Raw genomic sequence first — 24985 nt, 5'->3', positions numbered from 1 at the left:
ATTCCGCTCTTCTACCACGTACATTATTCATACATCATTGTCAATTATGCAAATTAGACAGTTGACCAGCCCCCGCTCATACTTATCAGTAAGTCTTGACCTGCAATTGTAGGAAGGACTTCACCCTCCCACCCAGCATCTAATATATTGAATAAATAAAGTTAAGCGGATTGAGGATTTCATGGAAGGTTTTTTTTTTTCCCCCTCCCTCTCCTTTTAGCTCAGTGACCCTTCAGCATGTCAGTACATGTTCCGTCCTACCATACAGTATGTCCTCACTCCTCAGTATTGTGGCATTTTACGAGCTGTGTCAATGATAGATCAGGTCTCTCTTCAAAGCACAGTTTAAAACCTTTGGGATTAGTGTGAAGTGTTACCCCTCTACCTCTACCTTTACCTCTAGCTCACCTACTGGTCTACGGCTGTTCCTCCACCATCAATACTTAACTTAGTATTAATACAGGCGGTCCTCAGGTTCAGAATGAGTTTCTTAGACTGTGATGTAAGTCCAGTCCTGGGGTAAGTTGGATCTTATGCCTAAATTACACCAAAGTAATTGGTTGTCGCCGCCAAAAACCAGGCAATGGGTAGATTGTATGTTTTGTTGGTCGTTGAAAATCTTATGCCTTTTTTAAGGTGTTGTTCGTACAGACAGGTTGGAATAGTTTTTAAATTGTCATTATTAGTCGTGTAAAGTTAAACTATTGTTACTTGGAGTCTGAATCTTGTAACATTAGTAATGGTTGTGTAGTTTGTGCTATATATGTACAACAGTGTGGTCACTTATGTTCAGCTGTAATGGAACTCCAAACATCAACACAAAACAAACAGAAGGTCAATTAATCAGTTTATCGTTTTTCACTGTAATTCTGAAAAGGTCAAATGACTGAACACGTTGTGTTTAATTCACTGTAGTAGGATACCGCGCCATGGAATAGTGGTTATCATGTTGGCCGCACAGTCAGGAGGACATAGGGTGTGACTCTTTGTTTGGGCATCTCTTGTGTGGAATTTGCATGTCCCCCATGTGTGCATGGTTTTCCCCAGGTAAGTGGAGCCTCTAAAACCTTCATGGGTATGAATGTGAGTGTAAATGGTTGTTTGTCTATATGTGCCCTCCCACTCAAAGTCAGCTGGAATAGGCTCCAGCTAACCCATGACCCTAATGAGCATAAGCGGCATAGAAAATGGAAGACTTATCTCAATATGCATATCACTCAACATTTTTTGTTCCCTCCAATCTGAGCTGAAACCTGATAGCATGGATAACACACACACACACACACCTTTGCAATGATTAAAGGGTGTTTATTTTTCCATGCGTTACATCACGTGTGCAGCGTCGAGATACGCATCTGTCGTCATGAGTGCTATTGTGGAAAGTGCAAAATAAAGACATGACATGAAAGGACAGACAGCTGTAAGCCATTGTTTTTCTTGTATCATATTTCTTTTGGCATGTAGGATGGATGGGGAACATCCATATGTCAAGAGGGTTGTTGTCACAGAGCACAGCCAAGACACAGTTCCCAAGACACAGTTCAAATTTGAATTGGGTCTTTTACAGTCGTTGCATTACGGTTCTTTTCTTTTCTTTCGTATTTACTTGTGCAGCTTTTTTTGTTTTTAGAAATCTTTCAATTTATTATTTTATGCCATAGCTCCAAGAAATTGTCAAGACTTTTTGTTCAGAAAAAGTCTCATGGGCCTGGGACGATAGTGAATTATTTAATTAATCATACAATAAATGAATATTAACTTGACAATTTTGCCAGCCTTTATATATCGCCATGTGTATGTGTGTCTGTTGTCCTCGTTTTTCGCCTCCAAAAAGGCAGGAAGAAGGTTCACGCTGTGCATTCGTTTCCACAGAACAACCGCATGAACGGAGTGAGTCACGGAGTGACCTTTTGTCAGTCATACAGTCTCTTTGTCTCTGTGGGTGGAATGTACAAGAGTGTAATGTAGGAGAAATTAAATTAGTAGATTGCAGTATATTGTCATGTATTTTTAGTTTTCTTAAAAGTGCATTGATGTTAAAATCTTATCTCTTTCTTGCAGTGTCTCGTGACACCTTTTAATACATTGGATTCAGTTAAGTCACATGTTGTTTTCACAAAATGGTTATAGAGTTTTTGTTACAAAAACATGAAACACAGATGAACCAACAGAAGCTCTCTCATAGTGAGTCAAGTGGCATCCATTGTAACTGAGTTGTTTTGTTTTTTTCCACCAAATATGGTCCCAAGCACTATAGAGCCAACCATTTATTTTCTATGCCGCTTAATCCTCATTATGGTCGCGGGGGGTGCTGGAGCCTATCCCAGCTGTCTTTGGGCGAGAGGCGGGGTACACCCTGGACTGGTCGCCAGCCAATCACAGGGCACATATAGACAAACAACCATTCACACTCACATTCATACCTATGGACAATTTAGAGTTGCCAATTAACCTAAAATGCATATTTTTGGAATGTAGGTCAAAGGCGGAGAACCCAGAGAAAACCCACACATGCACGGGGAGAACATGCAAACACCACACGCATGTCTGGTGGAGATTCAAACCTATAGAGGGATGTGGCTAATTGATACTTAGTGTTGTAATGTTTTTCACAAATGTATTGTGACCATTAACAGCTTGCAAATACAGTGATTATTCAAGTTTTCCACAGCTCACTACAATTTTGGGAGTGTGCAAAGTGTGTTTCATTGCTCTGTGGTCTAAAAAGAGGTAAAAAGTAAAAGAAGTGAATTTGAGCCAGTTTGGTTAATTTCCTGCAACGCCTCTCCAAGTACAGACGTATGTGCAAATTGAAAACAGCCTCAGAAGGCCTCGTTTATAATACTGCACAAGGCCAACCTCACTTGTAGAACTGCAGCCTTTTTGTTTGATCTGCCATCTTTTCTTAACCATCAGGCGGAATTCAGATGATCCAGATGTGTGAGTGTATTACTAATGTTACTGGTTATCTCTCCTTTCAGCTATTTGTACAAGAATGAAATCCAATCAATTGACAGACAAGCGTTTAAGGGGCTTGTCTCTCTTGAGCAACTGTAAGTGACCAATTTTTTTTCGCCACCTTTTCCATTATCCTCCCTACTGCTACTCCTCCCGCCTACTGTCTTGCCGTGCCCGCTACCCCCTCCCCCCCCCCCCAAAAAACAGCTGCTGCCCAAAAGTCATGAAGAATGTAAAGGCCGACATGTTCATGAGTAAATCCATGACAAGATATGCAGGCCTTTCACAGGTATCATGATAGCGCTACTCATTCGTGTACACACTGTAGTTATTCCTCCTTTATTCGCGCCGCTACTCACCTTCCCTCCTCCACCATGCATGCCATGTGTGCACCCACCCTTGTATGACGCGCTGACCCACTTTGACACTTTTCGCATGACTCGCATGTCTTTTAACCTGGACGACAGATATGCAGCAACACCCCCGTCCCAGCCCAACACCCCCTGCGAAGCTTGTAGCATGATGTTTGTGCTGCTGATAGTGCCATCATAGTGTTGAGCTGGAGCATTTGTCTTGCTACTGAAGACCACTCTCCCACTGCTTATCATGCTGTTTTTTGAGAATCCTTTAGTATATTGAAAAGTTCAGCGTTTGCTGGATAACATTGTGCATTTGACAAGAAAAATCCCTAATGGTGTATACTGATATTTTTCTTTGACCGTAATGAAAAGTCAGTGTGGTTTATTAACACAAATTTCCTCAGGCTTGCTGTAATCTGTGACTTGACTTAGCCGCATTAACGGAGAACAAATGGCTAATTCACTAAATCCGATTCCCAACATCAGGCACCATGCCTGACAGATGTTTTGAATTGTGGCGTAATAATGTAAGGTTTCATAAGCAGGTGACAAGTTCGGAGCCAGATTGCATGCTCTCAAAAATGTTGACGACATCCCACAAGGCAGCAGATGCCAAAGCTTTACTTCACATACTGTACTTTATTTGAGGGAATGAGCTGATTCATAGGCACATTCCTACATGACCCGCCAGCATTAATCTGAACAAAGCATGACCGCACATCCCAAATGTGGGCAAAATATGGGCCTGAAAAAGGAATGCAAAGAAGACCACACACTCGTTGCAAAAGCTATACTGGAGTAAAGCCATTTTTGATGCAATGAAAGTTGTAGGTCAATCTCTTAACAGTCGGGGTGTTTTAATGCTGTTGATTCCTTTACCAATACCAATTATCCATGAGTGAGAATGGTTGATACCAATCACATTGATTAATGGAACATTTTTCAATTTATTTATAATGAATGGTATTGGTCAGGGGCGCTGTTGGACAATTCCAAACAACTAAAAGTTGAAGCTGTGATAATTAGGCACACTATGTGTTTATGTTCATTAAACAACCACACACAAATAGTGTTTTGAGGACAAGAGATAATTAGTATAATGACAACAAGTTGTTCAGTCACACTTGAAAAAGTTAGTATGTTTCCCATGAACGTGATGCCCACTTGTGGCTTTCCCCGTGGGGCAAGAACAAACTCCAAACTAACCGCATGGCTTGTTTGTGTTAAAAACAAAATGTAGCTGCGGTGAAAAGTCACAAAGACCAAAAGCTAGACTGATAACTCTAGCTATCTGCTAGCGAGCCAGCGAACAACGGCCAATGCAAAACACAAGCAGTGACAGCTCGGGCAAAGCTTTTCAACAAAAATGCAGTGGCATGGATTGATGTAGCCTGTGTCAAGCTCTGTACAAGACGCTTTATTTTGTTGGAAACCTTACGGGACACAGCAGACATCGGCTTTGAAATGCATATGCCAATCACATTATTTTTTTTCACAGAAATCGGCTGCTAACAGTGAGATTTAAGGCAATTGGTTTACTGTTGGCAAGTGTTTTTCGCTTTAAGAACACATTTTAGGCAACACATACTGTGCATACTATTGGATATACAATGTAATTTATAAAACATCAGAAATTGTCTCCTCAAAATGTTATAGAATGAGCCATTTAGTATGATATTGCATCAATTTCTACATAAGCTGCTCTCTTTGCTTCAGGAGCTGCTATGGGTTTCAGTTACCTCTTTCATATAAGCAGATACCCAACCTTTTTCAACCTAATTTATCTTTACAGACATGATTCATGTTGTTTCAGATCAGGTGTATTTGGTGGATGTTTTTTGTTTTGTAATCTTCAGTTGTTTTACATTTCATTTAGCTTTCAAAAAGTGCACTGAACACGAAATGTAATAGATGTTTATTTGTAATTTAGCTTGATAGGGACTCCTAATGCACCATTTTGTCTATAATGTGTTCTTTTTCAGGTACCTCCATTTCAACAACATCGACTCACTGGAACCAGAATCTTTCAGTCATCTACCAAAGCTTGAACGACTGTAAGTTCAGGCTTGTCAGTTCTTTCAGCAAAGCCCTAAGTATCATATGCCATGTGGAAAATATTTATGGAATCCCCCAGCTGGAATTGTAGACTTATAGTAGCTCACACAATGGTCTACTTTAGGATGTTTTGGATGATGTGCACAACATTAGTATTTACCACTCACAAACACCACCATCTGAATAATTAATAACTGACATCAAATTGTATGATTACAATTAATAAGTGATATCAAACTTGACAAATAGTCAGATAAAGGAGAAGTTCCGTTAGTATGGTACAATTTATTAAACAATGCAATTACATGTGTCGCTATTTGTTGTAGTTGTCTATGACCATGCATTTGTGTACATTATAATTGCACCTCTCGGTGTCTGTGTTTTCATATGGGCTAGAAATGCATGAAAATTGTCTTGAAATCTTGATTTTGACCTTGGAAAAGATGTCTGAACACTTGACTTGGGGGAATGGGCCGCAGAATGCAGCAATAAATCACAGCAGCCACATGTCTCTCTGCCGGCCCGCCATGAAGCAACGACTGTGCTTTATCTCTTCTTCAAGCAAGCAAAGACAAACATTAATGAAATATGGTTGAAGAAGTTACGTCCTGGCTGATATTTAGTCTCCTGAAGTTTAATTTGTTTCGTCAAAGCTGTGGGATGTAAGTGGGGTTCTTTTTCCACTCTGTAGTTTACTTGTTCAACGGCTGTCAGGAAATATTGAGAGGCATTCTTAGCCAATTAGTTTTGCTGCTTCCAAAAATATTCTTTTGGGACAATCAGCCTGGGAAAAAAAAGAGAGGAAGTAGAAGAGATTACAGCATGCAAGTCTTGGATTAGGCCGAAGAGTGACAACACATCCTGGCCTCCATCATCACGAGGCTCAACAAACTGCAATCATGGATTGAAACACAGTGTTGCCTTTTTAATCATTACATGCAGATGAAACATCTGCCAATAGTAAACTAGGCTCCAATACAGCAATAAATCTGTATAATATTTAATGTGATGAATTAACATGGTTCACGGAGGTCGAGAAAAAGTAAAGACTGACAAATCGTTTACATTTATTGTACATTCATCTTCATTAGGTATATGTGCACAATTTACATCAATGTAAATCATGTCAATATTGGGCGGTCAATTATAGCAGTTTTTATTATAAACAGAATATTAAGATTGCGTTAGAAAAAAAAACAGGCGCTTAGCAAAAACTCGACAAAAGTCAAAATTGCAAACAAGGAACTGACAGCTCACAGGTCACACAAAGCAAGCTTAGTAGCTTGGCCGCAGGAATAGCAATACGATTTGTAGCAAATTGAACGGAAAGCCAGGAGTCCTCATGACACAAGCATAAGTAGCAGGAACGTTTATAAGCAAACAATACAAACCAACCACTAGCTTTAGACCCAGCGAAACTCAATAGAAGCACAGCTCATCAAATCCAGCTGACACTGAAAGCCATGAAAGCCACGCCAAATAGGAAATGACAATACAAAGAGTCCCAAACAGGAACTCACAGCGGAAATTACAAAACGTATTATAATATGATAAACAAACATATGATAATTTATTATTTGTGTAATGCAATGTAGCTCTACATCACTCCAACTTAAACTACATATATATATTAAATATATACTGTAGTGCTTACGACTTATAGAACTTCAGACTTTATTCCTGTCTTGCCTTGACTTGAGACGTGACTTGGACTTGCACATCTTTACTTGACCCTTGACTCGAGACTTGATTTACCTCCGTCTGATACATTTGCTGGTTTCTCTTCAGGTTTTTGCACAACAACAGAATCACCCAGCTAGTCCCAGGAACCTTCTCTAATCTACAGGCCATGAAACGACTGTAAGTGGAAAAGCTCCATGCCGATACCCTGCACACTTAAAGATCAAATGGAGTAATTAAACAACGATATTTCATAATAATAAACATGAAGGTAGATTTCATACATGCTCATTGCATTAAGTCAAAGGGCATCAGTGTTCACCCTGCTAGACTCTTAACGTGATCAAAGTGTGTTTCACGTAAGCACATTAATTCATTGGTTTGGCTTCTTTCACATCTGGCTACGTTTTAGTTCCATTTAATTCAGCTTGAAGTTAGATTTCATCAGTGGTTCAACAATGGTTTTGCTGTTACGTGAATGCCATCTGTTATGGTGTCAAACCAGTTTCTCTCTTGAGTTGAGGCTAAGTAGAAATTCCTGGTACTTGGTCTGAATAATCTTGACATCACAATTTTATAGCAGTTTGGTTTTCAGAGAACTCTACAATTGCACTTGTTTCATATTTTCTTTGTGTACACTTTGCATTAAGGCGCCTGGATTCCAATGCGTTGAACTGTGACTGTGAGTTGCTGTGGCTGGCTGACCTGCTGAAGCAGTACGCAGAGTCAGGAAATGCCCAAGCTGCCGCCACGTGCGACTACCCGACCCGCCTTCAGGGAAGATCAGTGGCCACGCTAACTGCCGAGGAACTCAGCTGCGGTACGGAGACAAAACCTGCAAATGTGTATGCCATTCTAGGAATGTCATTGAATTTTCTGTCTGCATATTCACTTGACAATTTCTTTGGTTCAATTTCCATTGATTCAGTATCAGAAACTGTGACCGAAATAATGATACGTTAGCTCCTGTCATTACCAAATGTTTCAAATCCCTTTACGTGTGTAATGCAGCACAGTAAAACATCCACCAAAATAAACATATTGTTAAAAGATTTGAATTGACGGCGTCAAAAGGCTTTGAACTCATTATATTGTGCAGGTGTGCTGGAATGAAGTGTCCATGAAGTCTTTATAAGCTGATAATCATTATCAGGTTGGTGAAACCTGTTTCCAACTAAGTAGTTCAAACATCAAGGCACACAGGTGTACATGCGTACAAACAATAAGCAGACAGATTATACAGTAAATCCCCTCTAGACTTTGTCTTTGCAGATGGCAGCCATGCCATAAGTCACCTCGTCTTACTCATATACACACACACACACACACAGGTGCATCCAGTCTTTGTGTCTGAGTTAGTCAAACATCCAGCTGCTTCACACTTCATATAACACCAGCTGTGTCTATGGTCTGGGAAAAATGTCATTGAGGAATTTGACTCCTGAACTATTCATCACATCACGACTAGCCATTCAGTATAGCTCACAATTAATGCCATCTAGTAGTGGAATTATGGGATTAAGAAAAGGAAATTAATTGAAATGAATATTGAAAATGTTGCAATACAAACAACAGGTATATTCACACACAGCTTGAAGTGCAATGAAATGTGCAATGAATTTGTGTTAAATGTGGTATTTAAAAACAAGGTTAGGGTTTTATGCTGCCTATACTGATCCAGATCATCTATGAGTGAAATCCCCTGATACCAATACCCATCACATAGATAAAGTGTAAATGTTTAAATCTGTCACTGGCTATATTAGGGGTCACCAAGGCAAAACTTTATTACTCTCACAAAGACAGGAAGACTAACACATGGCAGACATGCTTATGCTGGATGCTGCAGTGGGGGCGGAACTGATCGGCCGATGGGATCGGCATTACAAAGCAAGTATCGGCCGATATCGATACAATGCTTTTTTTCCACTGATATACCAATCGGTGTCTGATTGATCAGAGCACCTCAGACTCAATTTAGAGTACCTGCCATTTTTTATTTTTGCACCATGCGCATAGGTAGTGTTCTATCGAGTGACCCCCAGTCATGTTGGCTATTGTTAAGCAAGCTGAAGTGCCTAGAGGCCCACAAAACATGGTCTTGTGGGCTGCAAGTTTGAGACCCCTGGTGTGTTGTGTAGCCCAAACACTCTTAATCCTCAACCTGCGTTTCCTTAGTGATTGTATGACCGCTATCTCTCGTTTCTGTCTGTTGCAAGTCACCAGAGGAATTCCTCTTTGATGGATGTCATTCTACACTCCTCTCTCGGAACAATGCACAGCAAGCAGATCAGCTGTTAAAACAGCCACTCTCTTTATAATTAATTCACCTTACTTTGCCATATAATAAATATGCCAGATACTTTATTGGGTTAAGATGTGGACTAAGGGCTTAGAGGGCCTAAGAAATTATCCAGGCAATTTTAAGATCAATTGTTAATGTTGCTTGGAGTGGATGGTTGAATTCTGGCAAAAATGTTGGCAAAATTCTTCCCCCAAGAAGTAAGATCTTTCTTTACTGTGATTGTATTACTGTCTCCGAGTGGTGGTAAAAATCCAGGGCTCTGGCAGTGAGATAGGAAAAGTACATATGCACAGACATGCATTCATACCTCTGCATAATTATACTCAAACCTTCTATTACCAAAATCTTTGCAGAGGTGCCCAGGATCACCTCAGAGCCCCAGGATGTGGACGTGACATCAGGAAACACAGTCTATTTCACCTGCAGGGCTGAGGGCAACCCTAAACCACAGATTATCTGGCTCCGGAACAAGTAAGATACTCATTTATACTTCTTTTTTGCCTGTTGTTGTCTTTAGTGATACAGCTTACCATATGTGTTACACTGATCAATCACAACTACTTAAATTCACCGCAAGTAAGAATTGTCACTATTGTCTGTGTTGTTTATCTCTGTGCCATCAGCAATGCTCTTAACATGCAAGATGACAGTCGTCTAAACCTGCTAGAGGATGGGACGCTCATGATTCAGAACACAAGAGAGACTGACCAGGGAGTCTACCAGTGCATGGCCAAAAATGTGGCAGGGGAGGTCAAGACCTCACAGGTCACGCTGCGATATTTCGGAGCTCCATGTAAGTGACTGCTTTGAATGTTCTGATTTGACAACTCGTGTATGTTAATACAGTCGGGAAATTTCAGTTGCAGCCACAGACAAGTAATGCATTCGGTAGACTATTTAACACAGTTAGTTAGTAATTACAGTTGGTAATCTATCTACCCTGGACCCTCAAAATTTGATGAGTTTGATGGTTATAGGTTCATGTAAGACTACAATGCTGCTGTTGTTTGACCATAAAGCAGTGGTGAAACGCATAGCATGAGCGTTCTGTCATGGAGTAGAAACACTACCTGCTATTTTTCCACCCACCAGTACGTGTGATGAGATGAGATGACCAGCTCTCATTTAGCCAACAATATAAATGAAAATTAAAGACTTTTAATGCACAACATAATCATCAAACTTATTTATTTGTTATAAATTCAAACATACATCCACTAATACATTCTGCTGGCACCAGTGTATATTGTTTTCACCACTATTGTCTCCGAATGATTCTTGGGTCATCGAGGCGAGGGCCAGCACTGCAGAGCAGATGTTGGTTGTGTGTTTCCTGTGTTGTGATGGTCATAAACACCAGGCTACTCGCTGTATACATTTTTGCACAGACACTACTGTAATCACTGACCAAATAAGGACAAGTACTGCAATCTGTGGTACAGATTAGAAGTTTTTAATCAGCAAAGTTGCATGAAAGATAAAACATAATGATATGCTGTCCGGAATCAAGCATCCATGAACTGGCAGATATTGTGTAGCTAATTCTTCTTGTAAGATAGAAGATACTAGATTAGATGAGAATTTTTAGAATTTTTTAAAATCCTTGCAGAGAGATTATTTTATTCCATTAACAATAACATTTGAAAATGTAACTATTCATATTCAGTTTTTTTACTCACAGTTAATGTGTGCACGTCGTATTTGACCCTTGGCCCACACTGTAGTTTGAGGAAATGCAGCAGTGGATGTGGAGCCACAAGCAGGAACAAATATTGAGCAGAAATGTACAAAGAAAAGTATATTGTGAATGTTAAATGGTAAGAGCAAATTTGTATTGTACTATGAGTTGCGTTGTCACGGACTACATAGATTGCCAGAGAGAAGTAAGAGGAGCACTGCCGGTATGTTTTTTAATGTAATTTATTCAGTGAGTTGCTTGAGTTGAGCCAAGCAAACTTTACAATTGCTTATGGTGCAGATCAGCTGCATTTTGTATGAAACTATTAACAGCTCCCCTTCTCCCTCTGCTTATCCAGCACGACCAAGTTTTGTGATTCAGCCCCAGAACACGGAGGTGCTTGTGGGTGAGAGTGTGACTTTGGAGTGCAGTGCTACAGGCCAGCCACAACCCCGGATCTCCTGGACCAAAGGAGACCGGACACCCCTTCCAAATGACGCTCGTATCAACATCACACCCTCTGGAGGGCTTTACATTCAAAATGTGGTCCAGGCAGATGGGGGACAGTACACCTGTTTTGCCTCCAATAATGTTGATACTATTCACGCCACAGCCTATATTATCGTCCAAGGTAGGTCTCAATATCTCTATTACCAAATGTTTTTCCCATTAAGACCTTTCTTTACCTTTTTTCAATTGAGAAATAGCCCCCTTCACACTGCTTCTATTGCACACAAATCACTTATGAGCTACATTTGTTCAAATGATTCACTGCTATTTCTCCCGGGTCCCCAGCTATACCACAATTTACAGTCACACCACAGGATCAGTCGGTCCTTGAAGGGCATACAGTGGACTTCCCCTGCGAGGCGACAGGTTACCCCCAGCCGGTTATTGCTTGGACACGTGGGGGCAGCCCGTTACCTTTGGACCGCCGTCACTCTGTCCTGTCAACGGGTACTCTTCGTATCACTCGTGTGGCCGCCCACGATGAGGGTCAGTACGAGTGCCAGGCAATTAGCCCAGTTGGGACTGTGCGTACCGCCGTGCAGCTCAGCATCCAACAGAGAGGTGAGTGCACTGGATGGAGCATCAAAGTAAAGGTTGGTGGAAAGTTGGTTGAAGGCTAAAATGGTTAAATGTAAACACAACTTTTGGAGTGGCATTTTATTGTGGACAACTTAAGCCACATCTGTGCAATAATACTGTCTTATCAGCATCTTGATATGCCACACTTACTATGAGAGGGATGAATTATGAATGCATGTTTGTCAAAAGGCAAAGTTAGGTGCCGTAATGTCAATATGGTGGAATCACTCTATTAACAACTAATTAACTCGTGTGTTGCTATTAAACCGCAACAATGTATGTACATGCTGAAAGAAATATTATTGTTTGGGAGGTTCACTCTGCTGTAATTCATTCTGTGTTGTGTGTTTGAAGATTTCTTGCATGCAGATGGTTGTAGTGTGCGTGTGTGTGTGTGTGTGTGTGTGTGTGTGTTGGGAGGTGCATTGTGGCAGTGGGGGGTGCTAAAATTACAGGCTTGACATTATACAGGAAAGCATGGCAGTCTATAATCCTGAGATGACTCCATGTTTTTCCATGTAGTAATGACTGTTAACATGGCTCAAAGTATATGTTGTGTAATGGCTTCACTCTGTTAAAATTATAAACAAGGTCACGACCATGGTGACAGTGTGCGACAACTGTGGTATACTACTTTGGACTGACATGCATAGTGCGTTATAATCCATGGCTTTCCACTGAAAGCAGGAATCAACTTCTTACAGTATTAGCGGTATTAGGAATTAGTTATTAGTCAAGATCAGAATCTTTTTTGTGAAACATTAGCAGAATTTTCCCAGGGCCAGGTGGTTCCCAGCTGCAGCGTTAGAACCCTGGAGGAGTTTAAATGCAGTGATTGGGGGGAAATAGTCATAGTCTTCCACCAAACCCCTCGGCTTTTAGTGTCATTTCTACTCTCAGACAGTACAACACAGTGAGTCATTCTGTAACAATGCTCAATACTGTTGTTGTGTGTGCGTGTCTGCGTGTGTGTGTGCTTGAATTAGATGTAGTCAAGTGGTAACCAACATATGTTATATTTATCTGCAGTGTGCCACAAGGTGCAGATTTGGATATTTACTTCTGGATTTTTTACTTTATTATAGTTAATAAATTGCAATAAATTCCAATTGCATTGTTAGGCAGTGTGTCAAACCACTCTTTAATGCACTTGACAACTGCCAAATTTGTATAAATGTCTTTTTGCAAGTTAGTTAGTAACCTACGGTATAGGTCAAAATGATTAGCCCCCTTTCAACCTTTGAACTTTTTTTTAAATACAGTCCAAAGTTTGCAATATTAATAACATTTTATATAGTAAAGACTCTATTTAGGTACACTTTTGAATTTAAAATACATTTTCAAGATGCCTTTTAATAAAGATTATGCGTATTATGTGTTTTGACTATGACTTTGTGGGTCATAGGGGATAATGAACATGCAGTAAATTTCTGTACGGTTAGCTAAAGGTCACTAATTACTATGGGTGATGTAATTAGAGGTGAAAATATTCCTGTGTGTATCCAGATCTTCACCAAAATTATCGTTGGCCTGAAGCGCAACTCGTAAACTTGTAAATAATCCTGTAAACTGTATCTAGCTCACTATTTGTGGGTGCCTTTTGAGAGGGCACAATACACATGAAATCAGTATATTGGTATTTGTGTAATCTTGGCGACACAGATATAGTTAAACTCCAAATTTAAGTGCTAAATGTTGTTCTGCGCCCATGAAACAGCAGAACAATGTAAATTGTGTAAAATGTGGCATGTTCTCTGAGCATAAGCAGGACAGCATACTTCCTGTTTTTTTCTGTCTCCATTGATTGATTGCAAAATGCACTCTACCTGTACTGTAATGGCCTATAATCATTAACACATGCGCATGTGTGTGTGTATGTTTTAACTCATTCAGTAACGCCTGTTTTCACAAATGCTCCAAGGGATGTGACGGTGGAGTCTGGCCAGGACGTCCAGATTCCCTGCAGCGCTCAGGGCCAGCCACAACCTGTCCTCACCTGGAACAAGGTGAGATGTTAAAAGTCGTGTTTTATGAGGCCGTGAGGGGTCATGACATTGTGCAAGTGAGGACAGGGCCTGGGGCATGGTTATTTTGTGTCTATAATTGTAGGTATATAATTGTAACCATCATTAAAACCCTTTACTGTTATTTATATAGGATTTTTTGTCCTTTTTTTTAGCAGGAGGTTTTAATAATTGGGAATGTGATGGAAAAAGTAGCTGTCCAAAATCGAATCGGTAAAACAGCTTGTAAAACAATATGTCTGATAAAGCTGAGGTCAAAGGCCATTAGAGCATGATAGTATCTACTGGCTGTGTCGCTATACACTCAGCTCACGAGACAAGACGATACACAATAGAGGGTTCATGGGACGAAACTATATTTTAACATTAGTTCTCAGTAGACTATACAGTGACAAAATCTAGGACAGGACACATAGTATTTATTTTGAAATGCTTTATAACTTTGTGTGCCTAACCTAAGAATGATGCTGTTAAGTTAACTGTTATCTTAACTAAGTTAACTCATTCATTCATTCATTTTCTACCGCTTTTCCTCACGAGGGTCGCAGGGGTGCTGGAGCCTATCCCAGCTGTCTTCGGGCGAGAGGCAGGGTACACCCTGGACTGGTCGCCAGCCAATCACAGGGCACATATAGACAAACAACCATTCATACCTATGGACAATTTGGAGTTGCTAATATGTTTTTGGAATGTGGGAGGAAACCGGAGTACCCGGAGAAAACCCACGCATGCACGGGGAGAACATGCAAACTCCCACACAGAGATGGCCGAGGGTGGAATTGAACCCTGGTCTCCTAGCTGTGAGGTCTGCGCGCTAACCACTAGACCGCCGTGCCGCCCAATTAAGATAACTGTTAAGTTAAAATATAATGATGACAGTTGTCGCTACTACTAATCATTTATATTGACGGGTAGTTTTTGAAAGACATATATATAATAGTTTGCAGTACATCAGCTTTACATTTACGCGAAAAGAACTAAAGTTCCCATGGTGCTGAGAGTGCTGTACCAAGAAGTGGTGAATTAGACGCTGGTACCGCATGTTTTGATAGACGTCTTACACAGCAATTGTGTTTTGATCTGACAAATCTTAAGTAAGTTTGATCAAGTGTAGAACTACTACAGCATCGCCACAGCTGTTGGACGGTTGGCGCTGGGAACACCAAGGTAGGTTGGGTTGCAAGGTTTATAAGTGTGCGTAAAGCACTGAATATACGACTCTAATCCTTTGTTGCGCACTGCCACTTCTATATTAAATGTATTATAATTTATAGTAGAAATGGCATAGTTCACAGTTTAATAGAATTACAGATGAGCTGTTCCTGCAAGACAGCTGTTCTCTAAACGAGAAACATCGTCACATTTTAATCTAACCCATTAATTTCACTCCTACTACAGTCCCATCATTGTTTTTCTATACTAGTTCTTTGCCCATAAATAATATATCATTCAATTCTGACAATTATATGACATTATCAGAGCAAAAATACTGTTGTTTTGTTCTTTGAGATATATTGGGTCAAATCCATGCATTACCCCTATACTAAGGTCATGACTTCTACCCTCTGTCTGACCTGACCAACTCCACCCTGTCTTTCTCCCAGGACGGCGTGCAGGTGACAGAGAGTGGTAAATTCCACATCAGCACTGATGGCTTTTTAGAGGTGAAGGATGTGGGCACCGCTGATGCCGGCCGCTACGAGTGTGTAGCCCGCAATCCCATTGGCTATCAGGTTGCTAGCATGGTGCTAACGGTCACAGGTAGAACTCTTAATTTTATTTTTTTTATCATGTCGAAAAGTAGGGAAAAACAGCGTCTAAACTTGCTAAATATTAAAATGTAACCAGAATTAAAAATGAAGGAAAATAGATATTTTCAGATGGTGCTTATTTCTGTCATGTTCTCCACAGAGTGAAGCATCCTGGTCCAACTTTAGTTTTAGTTTTAATAGAATAAAATAGAATTCACCCACATGAATCTCGGCAATAGTCAGATCCACGTCATCTTCTATTACCAAACAAAGTAGCGAGCCAGACTTTGCAGATAAAGTCATGTAACATAATAAATGGCACTGATAAGTGACTGATGGTTGCACTAAAACAAATAATTCAATTGCGTGCTTGAGAACGTGACTTTTTTTTGTTTGTTTTTGCATGTTGTGATTGTGAAGTTGCACGCAGTGTCTTGACTTTTTGCATTCCAGTACATGTTATTAACACCAGTCATGCATTGTCCTCTATCCACTATCTCTCTTTCTCTTGCAACAACAGTTCCAGCAGTAAGCAGAGAGGGTGACACCTTTGTGAGCACATCCATTGAGCAGGCAATCCGTAATGTGGACAGCGCCATCGAGTCTACAAGGAGACGTCTGTTTGATGGGTAAGCTGTCAGAGACTCATGCAACATGAGCTTCCAGAACTTCAGGTACACATGTATTTCATAACATCCAGTGTTAACCCTTTAAGCGCCAAAGTTGCAAAATTGCGACAAGCAGCATTGCTGAATTTAACACGCCATAATGCCTTATCTAGTTACTGTTTTACACCAGGAGGTGGTAGACATCTTTATACATTTACTATATATGAGCAGCACTTGTGGGTGTGTTTATATGCAAAGTTAAGGAGTTTAATGAGTTTGAAGTGCCATACATGGATGGGACCGCACGGCTGCTGGCGGCAGTGCGTTTGCCCTTCGTGACAGTCCACACAGCAGCACATTTCGCCATGTTCTTGGTCGCAGAATGGGACATCTCATAGGATCCATGTGTTTCTCCTAAAAGACAACGTACAATGCATGTAGCAAAGGTGGTCAAAACACCGCTATGGTGGGGAAAGAAAGAATAATATGCAAATCAGATCCCATAACAAACTTTGGATCATACTGATGATTTTTTCTCATTTACAGTATAGTAGTTTATCTCTAAACTTTTTCAACCTACAACCGTTTGAAATAGTAATATTTTCTTGAAAAGACTCTGGTGCTTAAAAGGTTAAGGCGCTGTCAAAAAATGTACTTAACACTATATTTAGTTTTGCGGTTTTGGTTTGCTTGGCTGAAAACTGCAGTGTAGCCTGGTTGCATACTGAGAAGTTTTAATGATTTGACTTTTTGATACTGACTGCATTACAACAAGGGTCGGAATATTAGAAACCCCCCTCAGTATGATACATGGCACTAAATAGACAGTAAATGAAGATATGTCTTATTATAATTATAATTGCACCATTTAAGATCAGGACAGTTGTTACTTTTTGTGGAGTGTATGATGAAATATTTGACCCTGTGAAGATTCATAATAATATAAGTCTTGCAGCATCTAAGGTGCATATCCTTAGTTTGAGTCATAATTCAAATAATATACTGGCATACAGTATCCTCTTCAAAACATAACATAATCAGTGAGTTTAATCATCATCAAGGTTACCACTTTTCTCATCTGGCCATAGTTAATCATTGTGGAGATGATAAAGAAGAAGCAATCTCAGTCACTGTTGGCAGGTTCAGTGGAGTTCATAAGTGTTTCCATCCTGTTGAAAGATTTGGTAAGCAGTTGTGTTGATCTTGGCATGCACATATGGTGCTGTACTCGGCCGAGGCATGCACACACGATGCAGAGGACAAACACATAAGCACGAAGAACAGAAATACACACGCAGCACAAACCACCGACCTAAAAATGAGACAAGGGAATTTCCATCTGTCTTTAATGGCAATCACAGTTTAACAGACTGCTGTTTTGTTTTTGAATGAAGAAACACTGACTCTGGAAAACAATACATCGAATGCCCTTATATAGTGCCCTTGTTGCTGTAACCATGAAGAACATCCATACATCTGTGTAGCCGGCCATCAGAACTAAATGTATTTTAGGCTGCCTTTGAACAGAAACTCAAAGTGCTGTATGATACAACTAGCGAATGTTTGGTATCGGCAGAAATGCATTGAAAACAGTTTATTGTTGGAAGTAAGCCACTAAGCCAGTAAGCGCTGCTGTCATTCTATACTTCCAATAGGCATTTTCTTCTCAGACATAAGATTTAGCCTTGCCTGTTTTTCGACATTGACTCCTCTCTCCATCCTCTCTCACATCTCTCCCTCTAGTCAGCCCCGTACTCCAGGTGAGCTCCTCGCTCTTTTTCGTTATCCTCGTGACCCCTACACGGTGGAGCAGGCTCGAGCTGGCGAGATCTTTGAGCAGACTCTGCTTCTCATCCAGAACCACGTCAACCAGGGTCTTATGGTTGACACCAATGGCACTGGTGAGTCTCATGAAACCAAACAGACTGCAGTAATTATGAGGGGTGCAACAATACATGTACAGTGGTTAGCATGTTTTTTTTGGTAAACGTCAAAAATTTACACCAAAATGTTTGGTTTGCATGCATTCTCTGGTTATTGTACAATATGGGGTGCATGTTGTTGTGTTATTAATGCATGGGTCCTACAGTCGATAACCTTCATCACCCTTCATCTTTCTGTGGCCTCTTTCTGTTTGTGTCAATTGACAAGGGTTTTTTCTGTTGCTGGTTCCTTTATGAAATACTGCATTCATAGTTCTACTGTTACTTGTAGCTCTTTACTGCCATATTACTGCAGTAGTTGCCTGTGGATGGAGTTTGCATCGGTGCACCACCTTCTCTTAGGAACTAATGAGGAACTTGGTTTTGAGGCATTTAACTTACAATCAGAGATGAGAACAGGACACGTTAGCATGTTTTACTTTTTGTCACATATTTATTTATTATAATTGAGATCACAAAACAGACATAGACGGATGAATGCCTCACCCAGACTTTGCTGAACTGTGCCACAAACACACATTGATTTGAGACCTCTGGTGTAGACCAAGCTAGAATAACCAAACAAGCAGTAAATCAAATGAAGGAATTAGTCATAACACGTCAACATGTTCATGGTCGTATTGGTAAACTAACAAATTGACTTGTAAATCACTCAACACAAATACCGAGACCTGAATCTACATGATCTACAAAAAAATGGAATGATTGTTCAATAATTGATGTAATAGGCAAGAAATCTTTTCTGTTCCCACAGAATTTCGCTACAACGACTTGGTATCGCCACACTTTCTTGACGTGATCGCCAACCTGTCCGGCTGCACGGCCCACCGCCGTTTCAACAACTGCTCAGATATTTGCTTCCACCAGAAATACCGCACCCACGACGGCACTTGCAACAACCTTCAGCACCCCATGTGGGGTGCCTCGCTCACCCACTTTGAGCGACTCTTGAAATCTGTCTACGATAATGGATTTAACCTACCAAGGGGAGCCACTGAGCAGGCACACAATGGCTACAGGCTGCCACTGCCGAGGCTGGTGTCCACCACCATGATTGGAACAGAGACCATTACTCCCGATGAGCAGTACACCCACATGCTGATGCAATGGGGTCAGTTTCTGGACCATGACTTGGACTCCACTGTGGCGGCCCTCAGCCAGTCTCGCTTCTCAGACGGCCAGCTGTGCACGCAGGTGTGCACCAATGACCCACCGTGTTTCCCCATCCAGTTCCCTCCCAATGATGCGCGGCAGCTACGAAGCGGCGCTCGCTGCATGTTTTTTGTGCGCTCCAGCCCCGTGTGTGGCAGTGGGATGACATCCCTCCTAATGAACAGCGTGTACCCAAGGGAGCAAATTAACCAGCTCACTTCTTACATCGACGCCTCAAACGTATACGGTAGTTCACGACATGAATCTGAGGAAATCCGGGATTTGGCCAGCCAGAGGGGTTTACTCCGACAAGGGATTATCCAACGCACGGGGAAACCACTGCTTCCTTTTGCCACTGGACCACCCACCGAGTGCATGAGGGATGAAAACGAGAGTCCAATTCCATGCTTCTTGGCCGGAGACCACCGAGCCAATGAGCAGCTGGGTCTGACCGCCATGCACACAGTGTGGTTCAGGGAACACAACCGCATAGCCACAGAACTACTGAGGCTAAACCCCCATTGGGATGGAGACACCATCTACCATGAGTCCAGGAAGATACTAGGAGCCCAGATGCAACACATCACATATAGTCACTGGTTGCCAAAGGTAACAGTTCCTTTCTTTTGCTGTTGTATGCTTTGTTGTTTGGCTTCATCCAATGAAAACAGTCATGCAGTACAGCGGAACCTCGGTTTTCGTCATTAATCCATTCCAAAAGGTCAGAGGAAAACCCAAGCGTACAAACACCAAATAATTTTACCCATAAGAAATCGTCTAATCTGTTTAATCAGACACCCAATAATATTAACACAAACAAACGTTTTACAGAGAATGATCAGACTGTAGTTCTACATGCAGAAAACTATGCAAAATACACATATAATGACAAATAAAATGGATAAATTAACATATAACATCACTGAATTTGATAGATTTATTGATGAACATGGCGAGAAGGGGAGGGGATTGAACATTAAAGAGTGTGTCTCCCTTAAACCTGAAACCGTTCCCCCGCGACCTGTTAGTGGTTCCTACCTTTACTCCTACCTATTGCAACAGTTGTACATTACAACATTATACTACTCTGATTCTACTGTACCTTTGTATTTTGTACTCAATTCAATTTAATGGAACCACCATCAACAATGTTTTAACGTTTTTTTGGGACACTCGACTAGTTTGTAAGACACATTCTTTGGCCGCACAGTAACCAATATTTTTTGTTGAACTCAACCCTCAAGTACAAATAGAGAGTAGAAAAACCAAGGTTCCACTGTATCTGATACCAGTAGCACAGCTGATGAGTCTTCTTTCTGTCTTCTAGATCCTAGGCGAGGCAGGCATGAAGATGATTGGGCCGTACACAGGTTATGACCCCAATATTAACGCGGGCATCCTCAATGCTTTCGCCACTGCGGCATTCCGCTTCGGGCACACCCTCATTAACCCGATACTCTACAGGTTGGATGAGGACTTCCAGCCCATTCCCCAAGGTCACATCTCCCTGCACCGGGCCTTCTTCTCCCCCTTTCGCATCGTGAACGAGGGTGGCATTGACCCACTGCTTCGCGGGCTCTTTGGCGTGGCGGGTAAAATGCGAGTCTCCTCGCAGCTACTCAATACAGAGCTGACAGAGAGGTTGTTTTCTATGGCCCACGCTGTAGCGTTGGACCTGGCAGCCATGAACATACAACGTGGAAGAGATCATGGCATACCACCATATAATGATTACAGGACGTTCTGTAACTTGACATCCGCTCAGAGCTTTGAGGATTTGAGGAACGAAATTAAGAATCCCAGTGTCAGAGAAAAATTGCAGAGGTGAATTTATAAACTTTCAATGTAACCCAATAATCTGTGGATTTATCTATTTATACCTTTACACATTGTTTACTGTGTGATAGGTTGTATGGAACTCCACTGAATGTCGACCTGTTCCCTGCCCTGATGGCTGAAGACCTGGTTCCCGGCAGTAGACTCGGACCTACCCTCATGTGTCTGCTGGCATCTCAGTTCAAACGCCTCCGAAATGGAGACAGGTAGACAAAAATATTGTTTTGAAAATGTGAAAGAATAACAAACCTAAATGTGGACAAGATTTGCTGGAAACTGTAGTTTAGTTATTAGATGTTGCTATGCACGACACCTCCCATTTACTTTCCCTATCACGTGCAGATTCTGGTATGAAAACCCGGGCGTGTTCACTCCCGCCCAGCTGACCCAGTTGAAACAGGCCTCTTTGTCTCGGGTACTGTGTGACAACGGAGATAACATCACTCGAGTCCAGCATGATATCTTCAGGGTAGCAGAGGTTCCGCATGGCTATGGCAGCTGCGATGACATCCCACAGATTGACCTGCGCATGTGGCAAGACTGCTGCGAAGGTAATGCAAATCACACCTGATTCAATTTAAAACCATATTCATTCAGCTAGGTCCATATTTAAACAAATAACTTCCATTAATATATTTAAAAAGTATCATCCGGACGGCCCTTACTTATTACTACATTGGAAAACTACATTATTACTGAATAATGCAGTTCCCTGGTCACTGAGAGGTCAGGAAAACGTCCCTCCTTTGATCAAATAGTCAGCAGGCGAATTCTGCAGAGCAAAGCCCTTTGACGAAGAAGTGCAAGACCTTTACTTACATTATTATTATTTATTTAAATTATTTAAATTTGGGCAATTTACTGTTCACGCTGCACTTTACATTATGTTGTTCATATTTGGTGTCTATTCTATCTATTTATTCTCCACATTATTATTATTATTATTATTTATTATTACTTATCTTCTTTTGTGTCTGTTATTATATGGGAGCCAGGCAACGACATTTCGTTGGCAATTTCACTACTGTGTTTTTGTGCAATGACAATAAAGGGAGTCTATCTAATTATATTCTATTCTAATTGTTGTTTTTTCCTAAATAGCCTTTATCATTTACTTATTCTAATCTTAAGAAAGTGTTACAAACGTATTGCAGAAGAAATACAAACGACAAAAGACAAAAGACGACAAAAAAAAATGTCCACTTGATCTCAGCCATGGCATGTTTGTCTCAGCCAACTAGCCAGTCTCCATGCAGCGTGGAAGGTAACGTAATCACCAGAAAGAAAACATGTTTTTGTTGTTGCCAAGGTTAATTCAGGGCAGATTTGACATAAATCTTAATTTGGGTGGCAGTGTAATACATCTGTTCTGCACTGTATGTACCAGTGGCTTAGTGTGGTCATGCCTCACTATCAGAACAGGACAGGAAGTCTTGTTATCTCTAGATAGTCGTATAAACAATGGCGTCTGCTACATAAAAGGGCAATACAACGTACTGCAGGTAATGGTGCTTCCTTCCTTAGCTTTATCAGAATATTTAAAGAATGTCTACAGAATGCTTGGCACCATGAAAATGTAGATGAATAAAGCCAAAACAGAGTGGGAATATTCGTCTTGGTTTCCTGTGATGCGCTGTACAAATATCTATTTTACAAATTATTTCATAGGATTATTAAATAATAGTAATTCTAGTAATGGATGGGATTTATATGCCGTCTTTCCAGACTCCCGAAGTGCTTCAAGATGACAAACGTCCCACTACCAAGACAGGACAGGCTTTCACTTCCTTTACATGTCCAAATACTTATTCTGATGAATACTTGCAGAAGAACCTGGTTGAAACATACTAAATATAAAAAATGTTATACTGCTATGCACAACCGTTATTGTTTGTTGCTTTAAGTCAACCGTGGTGTGTGTTGTTGTTTTTGACACCCCCCAGATTGCAGAACCAAGGGTCAGTTCAACGCACTGTCCTACCACTTTAGGGGGCGCAGGTCAGCAGAGTACAGCTACAAGGACAGTAAACCTATCGACAACATCAAACAAAACAGGTAATCCTGGGTTGCTAAGTAAACACGCATGTTCACCGAGTAGCTCTTTTTTAAATTTCTTTCAACATTTTGCAGTCCCATGGAGCAAACCCGAGAAAGCCTCATCAATGTCACTGTGACTCCCAAAAAAAGCACTGAACCCTCAATCAACGACTTCCAGGACTTTGTCTCTGACATGCAGAAGACGATCAAAAGTTTACGAAGACAGGTACGTGTCTGGATTGATTGACATTCTGTAGGTTGGGTAATCATAGTACCTGTATGGCATACAAGAAGGTAGAGGAAGTTGCACTTGGTCAAGACACTTCACCCACCTTGCGTCTATCTTTCGTCCCTTACACTAATGTATAAATGTGGATGAATGCCTGGTTGGTGGTCTGAATTGGTTGGCTTGAATTGGCAGTTTCTGTCTACCCCAGGGCTGCTGTGGCTACAGACGTACATTATCACTGCCACTGTAAATGAATAATGGCATCAGTGCAAAAGTGTTTTAAGTGACTAGAGTTTTATGTAAGTGCAGGCCTCTGAACTATGCTGTGCAAAGTGTTATGCATCAAACTGCATATCAGTATACAGAAACACTTTCATTGCAACATCATAAAACTGTGTTGAAGCTTATTTAATCAGTAAAACAAATTAATTATTCCGCTAAGAAATAATAGTATACGTTTTAAGTTAGAGGTCCCTACCTTTTGTAGATGCTATGCTTTCATACTTTTGCTAGGATATGTTTCTTGAATTCCATCGTGTTTCTCACCTGCTTTATGAAAGTCAGTGGAGCCCATGTTAAGTGCCTGAAGATACAATGTCTGATTAGCTAAAAAAAAAATACAGCATGAATGTGACATGGGCCAGCTCTCTGGATTCTGACGGGCCTGGTCAAAGTACTTAACATATATACTTAACAATATGTATATTTTTTAATCTAAAATACATTACTGGCAGCAGTTAAGTCAACAACCATGCAAGAAACTAGTAGCCCAATTCTTAGTCACATCTGTCACATTTTTCAGATTAAACGACTGGAAGCCCGTCTGAGCAAGACTGACTGCACTGACAGAAACCTTCATGAGCGGACGGATGGAGAGCAGTGGAAAGAGGACCCATGCACACAATGTCATTGCAAGGTAGGTTAGGAATGCAGCATAGGCCATTTAAACAAGATTCGAATGGCCACTTATAATTAGAATGTCACTTAATAGAGCACAGACCTCCACCAAAGCTAAATTGTTAACAATATTGAAACGAAAAAATAGATGAGATGCCATTACAATTAACAGAAAGGGATTTTAATTCCATAGTGACTCAAGCTGTGACATTACTGTATCTGACTTTGTATCCAAACTGTAATGGTAACATGGTCATTTTGTCCGTCCTATATACGTAATGTCTTTTATGGTATATTGTATTGTAGTGGGTTGTCATGTTGATAATACAGCTGTGGCGATTGCTCCAAGATTGTCAAGGGAAGCTCGATTTCCCCTAAATTGTG

At 40.8% G+C, this 24985-nt stretch overlaps 1 protein-coding gene across 3 annotated transcripts in view; it reads left to right on the top strand.

The window, feature by feature from the left end:
* The window catches only part of pxdn (peroxidasin), a 38448-nt gene that overhangs the window by 10478 nt on the left and 2985 nt on the right, over positions 1–24985 (top strand). The window contains exons 4-23 of one of the 3 annotated variants that reach the window (XM_058090952.2): positions 2982–3053; positions 5300–5371; positions 7161–7232; positions 7703–7872; positions 9711–9828; positions 9981–10150; positions 11394–11666; positions 11831–12106; positions 14018–14130; positions 15753–15909; positions 16420–16528; positions 18251–18408; positions 19205–20211; positions 20930–21194; positions 21270–21426; positions 21510–21644; positions 21781–21989; positions 23382–23493; positions 23569–23701; positions 24507–24620. In XM_058090952.2, the coding sequence (XP_057946935.2) occupies positions 2982–3053; positions 5300–5371; positions 7161–7232; positions 7703–7872; positions 9711–9828; positions 9981–10150; positions 11394–11666; positions 11831–12106; positions 14018–14130; positions 15753–15909; positions 16420–16528; positions 18251–18408; positions 19205–20211; positions 20930–21194; positions 21270–21426; positions 21510–21644; positions 21781–21989; positions 23382–23493; positions 23569–23701; positions 24507–24620 (3892 nt within the window). Of the gene's footprint in view, positions 1–2981; positions 3054–5299; positions 5372–7160; positions 7233–7702; positions 7873–9710; positions 9829–9980; positions 10151–11393; positions 11667–11830; positions 12107–14017; positions 14131–15752; positions 15910–16419; positions 16529–18250; positions 18409–19204; positions 20212–20929; positions 21427–21509; positions 21645–21780; positions 21990–23381; positions 23494–23568; positions 23702–24506; positions 24621–24985 lie in introns of all 3 variants that reach the window. The other 2 variants (XM_058090949.2, XM_058090951.2) reach the window with 2 other exon arrangements.

This window comes from Doryrhamphus excisus, linkage group LG14, assembly GCF_037039965.1.
Source record: "Doryrhamphus excisus strain RoL-2023G ecotype Guam linkage group LG14, RoL_Dexc_Guam_v1.1, whole genome shotgun sequence".
NCBI classification, from domain to species: domain Eukaryota; kingdom Metazoa; phylum Chordata; class Actinopteri; order Syngnathiformes; family Syngnathidae; genus Doryrhamphus; species Doryrhamphus excisus.
The sequence above is the reverse complement of the archived record's forward strand: the minus strand, read 5'-3'. Positions and strand labels throughout refer to the sequence as shown.